This window comes from Hippocampus zosterae, chromosome 7, assembly GCF_025434085.1.
Source record: "Hippocampus zosterae strain Florida chromosome 7, ASM2543408v3, whole genome shotgun sequence".
NCBI lineage: Eukaryota > Metazoa > Chordata > Actinopteri > Syngnathiformes > Syngnathidae > Hippocampus > Hippocampus zosterae.
Genome location: NC_067457.1, coordinates 17,973,043 through 17,987,303, shown reverse-complemented (window position 1 = coordinate 17,987,303; position 14,261 = coordinate 17,973,043). Strand labels below are relative to the sequence as shown.

The window sequence follows — 14,261 nt, the reverse complement described above, 5'->3', positions numbered from 1 at the left end:
TTGTGTTTGGTTGTTAAAAAAAAATGCAAAAAAAAATCAATGCGCTGACCATAAATAAGTTACTCCGAGTGTGGGCAGCTGTTTCATTTACGTGCTGGAGTTTGTTTTATTACCGGCTCATGCACGCCACCTGCTAAAGTACTCGCACTGACAGCTGTGGGCTTGCGCTAACACTGTTAGCTTCCGTCAAATTTCGGGAAGGGGACCGAGACCGCCAAGGCGAGGCCTCCGAGTTTCTCTACACCCGCAACCGCAACAACAACAGCTCACAGCTTAAGTCCCGATCGGGCGCTGCGGAATGAGAAGCCGTCAATACAACAACCGCGGTGAAAGAAAGCCATTAACGTCCTCATAGCCTCATATCAACGTGGCCCATCTTCACGCAGGATTAGCCGCTGGTCAGACAGTAATTAAAACCTCGGCCATCCGGCGGGGCGCGGGCGCGAACCGCAGATCTATAAAGTTGATTTCTAGCCATTCACCTCCCCGGCGGCCTCTCATCGACACGTTTGCAAGTGTTGACTTGGACGCCCGCTGTAATTACACTCGTCTGTGGCAGACGTGCATGACTTATGGCACGAGAGCGCGACGTGTGATCCCGTCAACTAATGAATGAGGTGTCTGATCAATAGCTGAAACTTCTGCGAGCGAGGAAGGAGGAGCGGGGCGGTTCTAATTTCATAACTGTCAGACAAAGTGACGGAGATGCTGTGCTTTGGGGCTGGGGGGGGGGGGGGGTCAATGGAAACATGTCAAGACCGAGAACGTTAAAATGCACGGAATCATTCATCGGAGCTACGGCAAGAACACCGCGGCTCTTTGCCACGGCCAAGAAGAAAGAAAGGCGCAACATAATATCAGCTTAAAGCAACTAGAATGAATAATAATTTTTAAAAAATGTGGAAACATTTTTGGAGCGGCTATTGTTGATTATCCCAACAACAACAAACTCAAGGCAATTTGATCCAACGCCAAACCCGAGTCTAGATAGACGCCTGCAGGACATTGAAAGATGGCTCAAATTGTTACTTTTTTTGGGGTGGGGGGGGGGGGGCACTGTGTCACATTTAACTCTATGCCTCCAACAAAATGTAGTTCATTTTGTGAAGCCGCGGACTTTCCACAGCAAAAAGCAAAATTTAATTTGCTGAAGATACACCAAACTCTCCTCAAAATTCCCCACACGCGGGGCACTACAGTAACTAACAATGTGGCTGCAGCTCCAAATTTAACGAGCAGGCAGAGATGTACATCCCCCCCACCACCACCACCACCACCAAGCAAGCCTTTTATTGGCCTAAGCCACGGCAGAACTTTAACGAGACACGCCGGCCAAGCGACACGGCGAGAAGCACACATGAGCCGGCGGTTCCAAGTGTTCCAACTCACAACGGTTACGGTAATTGTGTAACAAGAGGAAAAGAGTCGACGGCGCGCTTGTTATGATGCTCATTTCCCCCTGATCTGACCTCTTGTTTATGGTTCCGCTGTAAGACTTGAATGAATGTTTTACAGCCAATTGCAACATGGCAACGATACACATCTGCTGGCGTCGCCCCACCGGAAATATCTTATAAACTTTGCTCTAAAAAGCAGAGCCTCGCAAAAAAAAAAAAAATTAAGGACATATTGTGTTTGGCATGCTACTCGGTTTTATTGGCTTGTATGGCAACCTGGCACGTTAAAAAAAAGGGGGGTAAAGTCAACGTCCTTTAAAAAGTCTGCACGATTGGTTTTTAGTATCAGGCTCTTAAAATAGAGTCGGGACACACAAGGAAGCAGCGGGACACCGTAAAGGTCTCGTGGAGAATTTGCACAGACAACCAGTCACGGCACAAAAACATATTTTCTCACTACAGAACACTTTTATGGATACAGACTACATCCAGATGGTGCAAAAAAAAAAATTGTCTTTCATTCTTTGGATACAAAGAGTTGGGTCACTGGAGCCCCCAAACCGTGTGGGAGCGTCCGCTGAATGTGCACTCAACTGTCAATCAGAGAGCATTACTACAACCTGGGGGCGGGAATCGGTTTCATTGTCCAGCATCTTTTCTACTCGCAGCATCTGTTTAAGCAGCAACAGGCTCGTGCAGACGCAGGACGCGCAGGCTTATCTTGGCCGAGGTGCGCCGCCGCCGCCGCGCCGGCGAGGTGGAACGATAAACATAATTAAATTGAGTTGGATTACACAAAATGGATGGGATCAGTTGGGAAGGCGGAGAAGCTAATCCAGCGCAATCCTCTACAGACGTGCCAGCTAACGAAATGAAGATGCGGTGGAAGGAAAAACGGCGGCTGTCGCGGCAAGATCGAGACGTTTTCCAAAGTCAAACGGGCAAAAAAATAAAGAAAAAAGTTGAAATGACTCCATTTTACTTCATCAAATAAAATCATATGGCTCCAGATACTTTGAGTAGACTTCTGCATTTCTTCTAACATTTTTTTTTTCAGCGCGGGACATCGAGAGAACCCTCCAGGCTAACCTTTTAAACACATTCAGTGTACTCAGTGTGCAATTGAGGCATGTGTGATTTTTTTTTTCCCTTTTTGGGGGGTTGGGGGTGGGGGGAGGCAGGTGGGAAGTGCACATACTGTCACAAATGACAAAGTAACACCATTAGACCACTGCTGCCTTTTGGAGCAGGTCAGGTTTGGCCAACTTGTCGTTTGGTCACCGCAGTCATGACAGTGATGAAATCGTGGGTGAAATTGCAGCCGAGCCATTTGGCCGTGATCGAAAACCTTGGGGCTGGGTCGACATCATACGTGACTATTACCTGGAATCCGTCGCGTCAATCGGCCAATATAAAATGGCTTTTCGGAGGTGCGGGGGGGTTGGAAGATTGAACCAAGAGTTGTAACGACCGACTGGCATCAGCAATGTCTTTGTAGGTCTGAGACCAGTCCAGAATTCTCATTAATTGCGAATCGAAAATGGCGCTCGCCAAGTTTAAACGAAAGGCCGAAGAGGAATCCGTTGTACTATTCCAATCGCCTATTTTAAGGTCATACCTAAAACAGCATCGAGGTGAACCAATGAGCTGTGGACGACGATCATCTTGCAAGGATGAAAAAAAAAAAGTCACGTATTATTGAAGGCGCCTCATCTCGTAGCTTTGATTGAGCGTCTGCCGGCGTCGGCGAATTTGACAGTCTCGACAGCTTGAACGCATACGATGAGCGCAAAGGCGGCAAATGGCGAAATTGCATCCTCGCAACGTGTCGACGGATCGTTCGGACGACAACGGCGGCGCCCAAACGGGAAAGCAACGAGCGCGCGCGCTCTGACTAACGAGCCTCTTTCAAAGGTGTTTGAGTTTGACGACCAAGCAAAGCATATCTGGCGTGACGACCATGTCCAATGTGTTATTTGTGCAATAAAGATGGCAACATGGGCGGCCCGGTAGTCCAGTGGTTAGCACGTCGGCTTCACAGTGCAGAGGTACCGGGTTCGATTCCAGCTCCGGCCTCCCTGTGTGGAGTTTGCATGTTCTCCCCGGGCCTGCGTGGGTTTTCTCCGGGTGCTCCGGTTTCCTCCCACATTCCAAAAATATGCGTGGCAGGCTGATTTGACATTTGAGTTCGGTGGACGTTCTTTTCAGCAAGCTAAGTTTGGCGCGCGTTCTCTTTGTACAAAATGAACTACTTTTCACAAGTTCAAGCAAAGACGAGAGTGTACCTGGGATCAGATATCATCGTGTGGACCATGATACAACATTTTTCCCCACTTTATCCTTTTTTTCAGGTTAAAACGCACAAACAAGATTGCCGAGATGCGACACTATTCACAAATATGACATCACTAGCTGGTTCGCCGCCCTCCGGGCGGCTCATCAGCTAGTTCCTGCGGAAGGCTGGTAAGGTGGGCCTTGGGCCCACAAAAGTGTTGTTGCTTGGTTCAACTTTTTGTTCATCTTCATTGCTTATCGTGAAAATAAAGAGATGTTTAGCTCTACTAAATAACTAACAATTTTATTGCTATGCTTGTGGGTAGACAACATTTTTTCGCTAAGATGCCCGCGCGATCGTAGTGAGCCACTGCCTGAGCGGCGCAGTGGCGCGGTGAAGTAGGTACGTTTTGAAAAGGGACAGACGGAAGGACAGACCGCGTGCGGGACGACGCGCAATATATATATATATAGAAGATTATGGCGCTCTCATTTTGAATAGCACGCCACCCATATTAGCGAGCACAGGAGTGTAAAAAAGGTGCTATTTGGTTTTCGCAGCTGCCTGTTGGTCCACATTTCCTCTCCGGATCGGGGGCGAGGCAAAGAACTGTGCAAAGGCTCTTGCTCGCTCAGCTCGTCTGAATGCAAAGCAGCCGGCTGGTGCTTCTTCCCCCAGTCTGCCCTCTTACAACAAGTTCACAAATTCAGGCTTGGGGGGTGGGGGGGGTCGAGTCTCCAGCCGGCGCTCTCGAGGGGGCCGCTCAGGACCGCTCGCTGGGTGGCTCGGCACGTCAGCCAGCCGGGGATCGGGAGATCATTATCGCCGGAGAGTACTGTTCTCCCCCCCCCCTCCCCGCCACAAAAAAAATCGCTATGGCTTGCCTTTGATCGCATGCCAGAGCTGATTCTTGCTCACTTCTGGGCATTCTCACCCAGGAAGTGCTCACACTCGAGGCCAATTTCAAGCGCGGGTAAAAAAAATACCCTGCTGCTCTGTTGATGAGATGGGAACGTATAAATTAACGACGGGGCATCTTTCCTGAAAATGGGGATGCTTATCCCAAAACGGAGAGTTTTAAGAGATTAAGAGTTGCCGGGTTTTTTTTTTGGCTTGGAGGGCAAACGAGCTGAGGAAGTTAGGCGCTCGGCTACTGTGGAATATCCGATTAAAAATGTACTTGAAGGGGTGAGGCGACAACCAAACGGGGACAAAGTTTTGATGATGTCACACCAGCAACTTTTGAGATTGTTTTCATCAAACTCCAGTTGATGCCCCGCCTTTGTGCACAGATATTTGCATGGGCGTCGAAGAAAGCTGGATGGAAAGTGGATTCAGGTTTGACAAAGCAGAATCAACACTGTCGATAGAACGAGATTTTTTTTTTGGAGGGGGTGGGGGGTTGGGGAGGCTTAGAGGTACAGAACATTTTATTCACTTGGAATTGTCACTCAAGATATCTGTGCCACAGTTGTGATTAAATCCAAAACAAAAAATGGGGATAATAATAATAATAATACATTTTATTTATAAACGCCTTTCAAGACACCCAAGGATAAGCGTAATTCGGTTTTATCTAGCCCAAGATTAATGACAGACACACCGATTTGCCGACGGCCGGTGATGTCAAATTGCCTGATGCGTGAATCTTTGTGTCCATGTGCCTTGTCATCGGCCGACTTGCCTGACCAGTCCAGGGTGTGTCACGTCTCTCGCCCAATCTCAGCTAGGATAGGATCTAACACACCCACAGCCCGAATGAGGACAAGCGCCATCGACGACGGATGGGCAATTTCATTTCGCGCCAACGCCGTTGACTCGCGACTTCCCCTTGTTGCGAACTCTGCTCATTTCTAGTGTACTGCAGATTGAGCCGTGGGGGATCTCTTCATTCACAAGGGTCAGTTTTGCGCTGTCGTCTTTATGAATGCCGTTTCATGCAATCGCCTGCGCGGCAAACCTTCCTGTTCATCCTTTCGCCACCTCGCTTGTTTGCATGCGGGGAAAGAAACGCAATGAAAGAATTTCATCTGAAAAGAACTCTCTCCAGACCTGGAATAATTTTATATTCCCGCTTTGTGTGCTTTAACTGTAGTTACTCCTGCCAATGGCCTAATCGAGTTGAAAATTCACCAGCAAGATGGCAGAGGAAAATGCCGTATTAAACGGTGCCATCTTCCATCTGCCGCGCGAAAGCGAGATAACGGGATTTGCGGCTTTTACGGTGGCGGCAGACTGTTTTTTCGGACATTTTCACGTTATAAAAGGTCACGGATTAATGCTTCCACTTGCCGTCGTGTCTAACTGCACTTCTTGTTCTCACACAAATAGGGCAAACTCGCTTTCAGAAAAGATTTTAACAGCGCAAGGGTATCTCAAAGAAGTGTTATTACCAACAGCTGGCCGGGTGCTCGACCGCAACCACGACGACGCGGCGGGAATGCTCGCAATTTAGTACATGTGACAACAATCGTGGATCTTTGTCAATTAGCTGCGACATAGGTGAATTGTTTTTGCAAGGAAAGAAAAACTGTGGGCAGATGAGTTGTACACAATCTGTTATCTCTGTGGCTGGTGGTCGTAATTATAAATTATACGAGCAAAGATGAATATGCATGGACTGGAGCTGGGGAGGAAGCAAACAAACTCTGCCTCACTTTTCAAGAGCGTCTTTTATGGCCCAGAAGGAAGCCGGCTTGGGGAAGCGGAGGCAACGCGGGACAAGCAGAGAGCATGAAAGCATGAATTAGTTAGCGAATGTTTACATTGGACGCGCGCGCCGCCCGCATGAGGCGTTCCGCAGGGCTTTGCCGAGGTAAATTATCGACAGACAAAAATCGGGAAAGAGAACAGACTACGGTGGTCGACGGAGGCCGCCATGTTTCATTTAAAACGACACCACACGATTAGTTTGTTGGCCCACAAGGCTCTGAATGGCCCGAGAATTACGGGACTCTTTCATTTAAAAATAAGAATAACAAATAAAACCAGAAGCGAACCAAAAGCAGCAGCATTCTCTTTTTCATCTCCTTAACTGTGGAACAAACGTCACAGATTTAAGGTTTGTGCAAATTGCTGCTTTTTCATAAATCAAGAATATTAGCTCTCACTTTCAAGAGCTTGCTTTTATTTTGTGATTTTTATTTTTTCATTTGATCATCAAGGAGGGACAACCCTCGGCTTCATTAAATTAAATTGACCGTTTTGTTTTATGTATTCCCGTTTCATCATTTTATTTCGGAATTTTTATCTTGATTTTCAACTTCAACCTTGTTTTCTTTTTTTTTTCGCACTATGGATGCTATTGTCTGTGTTTTATGTTATGTGTTGTGTTTATTATTTTACCTTATGTTAACTGTTTTGTAAAGCGCTTTGTTACAGCTGCCGCTGTTGTGAAAGCGCTATATAAATCAGCATGTATTGTATTGTATTGTATTGTATTGTATCTGCATGACCGGTGGGATCCAAATAAAAGTGCCTTCTCTGTCACTGGCAACTGGTGCTTATTTCATCTTACTTAGAGTGATAGGCAAACACCCATGACTGGTCACCCAGTCAATTAGAGAAAAAAGAGAGCGGACGTCCACATTTTTGCACTTACTTGCACGCCTATGGACAATGCGGTCTGTAATGAACATAGATGCACGTTTTGGAGAGCAAACTGGACTGGGCAGATTAAAAACGTGAACCTCAAAACTGTCAGGCAGGCGAACCAACTACTCATCTATCCATCCATCTGCTGGTTCGTTTTCTGCCACACCTTCAGCAGGAGGGCTCGCGAACGTTCACCGATTGGAAATTGAACCTTGTCACTTTGTCGACCCAGAAGCCAAGCCAGCTGCGCCAATTAGTGACTTGGCAAGACAACGACGCGGAAGTAATTGTGGCCGGTAGCAACGAGGCTAACAGGCTACATGTCTTCGTTTATATGAGTTTAATAGTCATTTTCCGACGTGATGAGCGTCCACCATCGAATAAGATCCAAAAAAAACTATTAAAATGCTGTTAAACTGTCCTGCATCATACTCTTGGCGTGAACAATAGGGTTGCAAGTAAACACACACATCACAAGGTATAGTGCAGAAACAATCCACATTTTTTAAATAAGGTGTTGCGAAATCCCACGGTAAGAATTCTATGCCCAGTTCTTATATTTCATCGTTGTGCGTGCAGTCACTCGAACGGCCGAACCTTACCTTGATCCAGTAGCCGCAGAGAGTGCTGGAACGCCGGGTCCAGCATTTCCTTTTCCGCCTGAAGTTCCGGCAAGTATTGTTCGCTCCCCATGTCGTTCCTGCCCAAGCCCACCCCCTCCCTCCCCCCAGAAAACCCCCTCTTCAGGTGCACTTCGGGGAAAACTTGGACACGCTTCGAGCGGTTCCGTCGTCCAAAAAAAATAATAATTGGAGAAAACGACGTAATGTCTGGCGCTAGAAGACCATTTTCTTCCACTCCAGTGCTGGTCTCGCTCGCGCGCGCAGAGATGCAAATAAAAAAAAGGATGAATTGGGAGCTTCAATGTTGTTGTATCGATCCCATCCGAGAGAATCTACGCCGCGTGGACCCCCTGCCGCGTTTGTCCTTCTCCTCTGTGGGCGGACAGTTTGCCCGAAGCTCGCCACGGAACGGACCCGGCGGGCCAAAGCGACGCCTCCCGATTGGACGGCGGAGGAGCGAAGGGGGCGGGGCTAATGCCAAGAACTGTCCGTCGTGCTGAATCGCAGCCAGCGCATGCGGCGGTACCTTGACCTACAAACTTAATTTCGTTCCTCGTCGACAAATTTCTTTTCGTGTCTTCAAAGTCGATGTGAAAAAGCAGTCTTCCGTTTGTTCACGCAGATATTTACGTGCGAGTTGAACTCCGCAAGGTCTTTTCGAGACAGCGCTCCGTGACAATCATTTTCCCAAACTTTTTTTTTTATCATTTGACTGTTGACCTCACATCACGTTATGCTGGGTAGCTGTTGTTTGATGGTCAACATATTGTAGGTACACGTGGATCGGTGCCATCGGGAGTTTTGCTAAGCGGATAAACCAGCCTCTGTGATTAAGAGCCATAAATCAGATTGAGTTGAACGCACTGTACCGTATTCCCTATTTTGAGAGATGAACCGGTCTAGAAATGACTGCGCACATTTCTTCTTTGAACCACTTGAGGAAAAATTAACAAGCAGAAGCCTCCCGCGTCGTCGCTGCGATTGTCCTCTTAAGCTTACTGAAACCATTGATCGCTTGGAATTGTACGGACATGTTGTCAATAGTTCCCCGGCAATCCAATCACCTTCTTGCAGGTCAGGCGTGTTTTTTTTACCAGCAGCCGTGTTTATGAATTAATGAAATAAGAAGACAAGATTTATAATATACGGTGTGTTTTAGAGAACAGTGTGATGAGGCGGGATGGATGCGAAAAGCCAATTTCCTTCTTGTTTTTTTTCTGCAAATAGTTATATCGTTTGTTGGCGGATCCTAAACAAGCTCCATCATTCTTAGAAGGTGTGCAAAGAGATAAGAAAAGTGTCAATATTTGCCGAGGATGCCGAGATAGCCTTTAGGTGGGTGGATATACAGTTCTGTATCTGCAGGCCGATCGACGCCGGTTACATAATTGCTTTCTTTTCTCCTCCTTTCATAAAATTCCATTTTGTGGCGAATATGCGACATAGAGGTGAGACCCACGCGGGAAATATGTACCCTCTTTATAAATTATGATGTGTGAGACGGCTGGCGCGTTTTTGTTTTTTTTTTAAATCTTCTTCTTCTTTAGCTTGTTAGACGCGCAAGCAGTCGGATGGTAACTTATAAAAGCTCCGAAAGTGCTTTAACGAATACGTGCGGGTGCTAACGGTGCGTGATTAACAAAACTGCAGCCAGCGAGACAAGCTGCTCCTCTTTATCCATGTAACTTCTTGTCTTCGACCCCCCCACCCCCCCCCCACCCGACTTCCCTCTTGGGGTATATGAGTGATTCACCGCAAAGAGAAGCGCATTATGAATCAGCTTACTTTTTTAATCTCTCCCGGAGACCATTAAAAAAAAAGCTCAAATGCACTAATCTCTCCGTGCAGGGGAGCACTTTATTTATAGTTATGCTTGCCAGCTGTTGCGCCCTGTCTTCATAAACAAAACAAAAAAAACTTGTGCCGGAGCCCGTCATCTAAGGCGCCGATCAGAGGCGCCGATCAGAGGGCCCCCCCTCCCTCCGCGAGATCTTTTTTATTTAAGTCCTACAAGGCCAGAAGGAGCAGTGCGAACACAACCGATGAGGAATGTCCTGTCAGACGGGGAAGAAGAATAGCAAGCTCTTATACCGCAGCGCCCCCCCCCACACACACACACACACACCCACAACACCGGAAAAAGGACGCATTAGTGAAATGCCGACTTCCTCAACTGTGACATCTTGCATGATGAGAAGGGACTGACTTGTCTCATCAGCTTTTCAACCGAGTGTGCTTCACGTCAAACTGAGGAATCATTCGATGCCGCGTCACTTCGCATAGTGACAAACAAACAAACGCAAATGTGGGCAAATGATGCAGGGCGGTGCACTTGGCGGTTAGTGCGCAACACAAAACAAGTGCGCGGTAGCAAATCGGAGATCCCCTCAACACCCGAATTGGCTCTTTCCGCACGAGTGGGTTGCTCGCTTCGGCAGAGTGATAACACCGCCTCCTAGTGGCCAAGTTCACAATCAAAATATTTCTTTATGTCGCACTCATGAAACAACAAGTAGCTGCTTGAAATAAATCCAGACGGGCAAAATAACGATTATTTTCTGTTTTGGGGGAGTGGATTTTGTAGGGGAGGGGTTTTACCCTTTGATAACAAACCCCCCCCGCCCCCCGCTTGAGTGGCACTCTACTTAAACTGCCGGTTAATATTGAGCATGCGTCTCATCGGTTCACAACATTGTACTTTGGATTCTGTCTTAATGCGAGCCAAAGAGCCCTTTAAATTGGAACCGTTGCGAAAGTAATTGTGGGGATTCATAGCTACGTTGACAGAAAAACAATATAGTGCCAAAATGACTTCAAATCTGCCTGTGACTTGACACAACATGTCTTTATTTGTAATTTATTTTTATTTTTTTGGGGGACACAAATGGTACAAAGTACGGTCTTCCTGACGGGCCGTCTCTCTGAGCTGTTCTGGGGGGGGGGGGGGCTGTCAGAAGGCTCGTGTCGCTCTTCGGCCCGGCCCCGCCACTTTCTGCCCCCCCATTAGAAGTGTCCGCTCCACTCAACGGTGGCCTTTAATCACGTCAAATAACATTTCATACGCCAAATCCTCAGCGAAAGACAAAAGGCGCATCAAGTGACCCCCCAACATCAAACAGAAAAGAAAACGCATCAGCAAAACCCAAGATGGAAAATGTCACACAAAATTAATATTTATGAACAGTGTGATCGCTCATGATGGAAGCAATCAAAGGTGCCATTTTCTGCCTGTCTGATGTGTCATCATCCAAACTGTCCAGTGGTCTTTACAGGCTGACGTTCACCGTGACAAACATGTTTTCTATTTTTTGAATGAGGAATTCATTTTACACACGATTTGTTTTCAAAGAAAAGAAAATGGGACACACGGTCTCCGAGTGTCACTTTTTAAATTGAACTACGAACCCAAAAAAGTGCATATGGGCTATACTGTACTCATGATTGTTTTTTTTTGTGCTATTTTAGAACTTTCGGGGACAGAGGTTACACGAGTGCGCGGCAATTCAAATGTTGCGTTCTCTGATATTGATTAATCTTTTGGACATTTGGGAATCTGAGGGGGGTGGGGTGGGTAGCAGGTGTTTCCTGTTGAGAACAAGCGCTCCTTCACCTCTCTTACCTTGCACCTCTTCACCCTTTTAGGGCTGATGTCCCGGGTCTCCGTCCTCTTTCGGCCTAAGGTGACAACGAGCTGAGGTGGGGGGGGGGAAGCCAGATGCTCGCCTGGCTGGCCTTCGGACTCAATGGCCATCGATTGGAGCAGTAGCGACACTGTGTCCCGAAATGAATAGTGTGCTTGCAAGCGACTGGATATTGTTAATGTATTTGCTATCGACGGAGTGAAATAACATGAGTAGCTTCGGCCGTACTTAACACAAAACATAAATCCTCCAAGAGCAATGAGGTTCAAGGCGAGCGGGAAGTGAGTTGTCACCAGCTCGCTGCCGGCCGGGCTGCTTTTTTTAGACTGAAGGGTTAAATAAATTAACTGATAGAAATCAGAACAAGAGTAGCAGTGGGGGGGGGGGGGGGGGGGGGGGGGTTTGGGGAATTATGCCGACAGGTGTTTCATCTATCTATAAACTGTTTTCAAATGACATTAAATATGAAAATGCTTTTACTTTGCTTGTCACTTTCTTATTCAATTCACACAAATGCACTTGGTACCTTGTGAGGTGTCCATGATGCATTTAGGTTACATATCTTTATATTTGTTTAAAATTCAACATACTATATCGCCCCCCCCCCCACCACCCCCCACAACCCAATCAATTTATTATACTTCTAAAATAGTGACTACTTGCATTGGAATAAAATCAGAGGTTTTCAATCTGGTAGCTGCAGGAAATAATCATTTGAAGATGTGAACACCCGCTAAGCTTTATAAAAAACGTGTTCCATACCGTTTTTGTGATCATAACGTGGAGTGTTTTTTCACTTTGAGGAATATAATGATTGATATTGTCTATTTCGGGCGGCCCGGTAGTCCAGTGGTTAGCACGTCGGCTTCACAGTGCAGAGTACCGGGTTTGATTCCAGTTCCGGCCTCCCTGTGTGGAGTTTGCATGTTCTCCCCGGGCCTGCGTGGGTTTTCTCCGGGTGCTCCGGTTTCCTCCCACATTCCAAAAACATGCGTGGAATTTAGAGTGATTGAACACTCTAAATTGTCCCTAGGTGTGAGTGCGAATGCTTGTTCGTTTCTGTGTGCCCTGCGATTGGCTGGCAACCGATTCAGGGTGTACCCCGCCTACTGCCCGAAGACAGCTGGGATAGGCTCCAGCACCCCCCGCGACCCTAGTGAGGATCAAGCAGCTCGGAAGATGAATGAATGAACGAATGAAAAGGATATTGTGTATTTTGAGGTAATTTGTGCAAAATGTGTTTTTATTTTCAGGAGTGTATATGAAACTGGTACGTATTACCTGAATAAATTACGAGCGAAGAAGTAGCTCTCCGTTTCAAATTCTTCCGATGTTTGAGCTGACGGAGCAACGTTGCTATTGCTGATAATTTTCTTCAGATGTGGCGAAAAGTCCTACAAGGAGTGAATGTTCCACTTCAATGCGCCGAGAAAATCAGTCTCCCTTGTAATGGCTCTGGGCAATTTCGGACCACACAGAACGACGAGCGAATCCATTTTTCCTGGTTGGGTTATAGATTTTCTCCACCGGGGCTTTTCATAAGTACGGAGTGAAGATATGTCATGGGAAATATGAAGAAATCTTGAGAGAAAGCAGAAATACAAGAGTGCACATTTTGCTCAACGGATGCCGCTTTGACGGTAATTGGATGTGTTTGTTAATCGTACCTTACGATCTGCATGATTGTCCGAAGAGTTGTCAAGTATCGCCACACGGTCCGTCATGGGTGACAACGGTCCAGTCTGACCTCTTGTGGAGATTTTTTGTACTGATCACCAACAGTTCAACTGAGGTCATGTCTATTTATTTACCTTGATGGAAATCAAGTTTACCTTCTGCCTTCATTTGTCAGTCAATATATGCTGGCAAGGCTGCGAGTTCGACAGTTCTTGCTCGTGCCGTGCACAAAGCCTCCTCTCGGGGAAGTAATGAGCTCGGGTGAAGGAAATAAGGAGGTCAAACCTGTCAAAAAAAAAAAAAAGAAAACATGGTGGTCTAATTAAATCATGAATGAAGCTAATGGATGCATAAATTGTTCAATATGTCAAAAATGATGGCCATCACATGACGCTCAAGCCTTAAAACCATAGTGGGGGTGAGGGGTGTGGGGGGGGTAATTCTCTTTGCACTCAGGTGACAATGTCAAAGTGATGTTAATGAAAATTAATGCCGCACCGGCGAAGTGACATTCCAAGTTAGACTTGATTTAGTCTTCCACGCAGAGCACATGTTTTTGGACATATGAATCATGCGTATTTAACTCGAGTGGCTCACTTAATTGCTTTCACGGATTGACTGAAGTTGGAATCATTTGGCACAGAAACAACAAAAATTCATGTGCATTTTGTTTAAAAATAAAAATTTAAAAAATAGACAGAATGAAAGGCAGCAGTTGCATTCATTCATTCATTCATCTTCTGTACCGCTTGATCCTCAGCAGTTGCAGAAAAGAGCAAATGTTTCCCTGACCTACAAATTGTTCACAACATACCCTTCCCATCGACAACATTGCGTGCTAAAATTTTACATTTGGTGTTACGTAACTCAAATGTTGTAACAGGTAACACTTCCAATTTCTTAAAATTAAAAAGTAGGATTCCAGTATTTTAGTACGACAGGTTATTTCTTTTTACCTTTTGATTGTTATCCGAATACAGTCTGGAGACGAACAGCTGTCCGCGCCCGTCTAAAAGGTTCTGATGGAAACCAAAAGGTCATAGCTCACAGGTCA

The 14,261-nt window shown here is 46.4% G+C and overlaps 1 protein-coding gene and 1 long non-coding RNA gene across 2 annotated transcripts in view; both read right to left on the bottom strand.

Moving 5' to 3' along the window:
• The window catches only part of khdrbs3 (KH domain containing, RNA binding, signal transduction associated 3), a 62,158-nt gene extending 53,854 nt beyond the window's left edge, over positions 1 to 8,304 (bottom strand). Inside the window, exon 1 of the mRNA XM_052069875.1 lies at positions 7,869 to 8,304. Within this exon, the coding sequence (XP_051925835.1) occupies positions 7,869 to 7,959 (91 nt within the window). The 5' untranslated portion in view covers positions 7,960 to 8,304. The remainder of the gene's footprint in view (positions 1 to 7,868) is intronic.
• Positions 8,305 to 10,765: 2,461 nt separating this feature from the next.
• Positions 10,766 to 11,664, bottom strand: LOC127603556 (uncharacterized). The gene is made up of 2 exons (XR_007963089.1): positions 11,509 to 11,664; positions 10,766 to 10,922 (listed from the first exon to the last, which is right to left on the bottom strand). It is a non-coding gene; the product is annotated as an uncharacterized LOC127603556 (long non-coding RNA).
• Between the last annotated feature and the right edge of the window lie 2,597 nt (positions 11,665 to 14,261).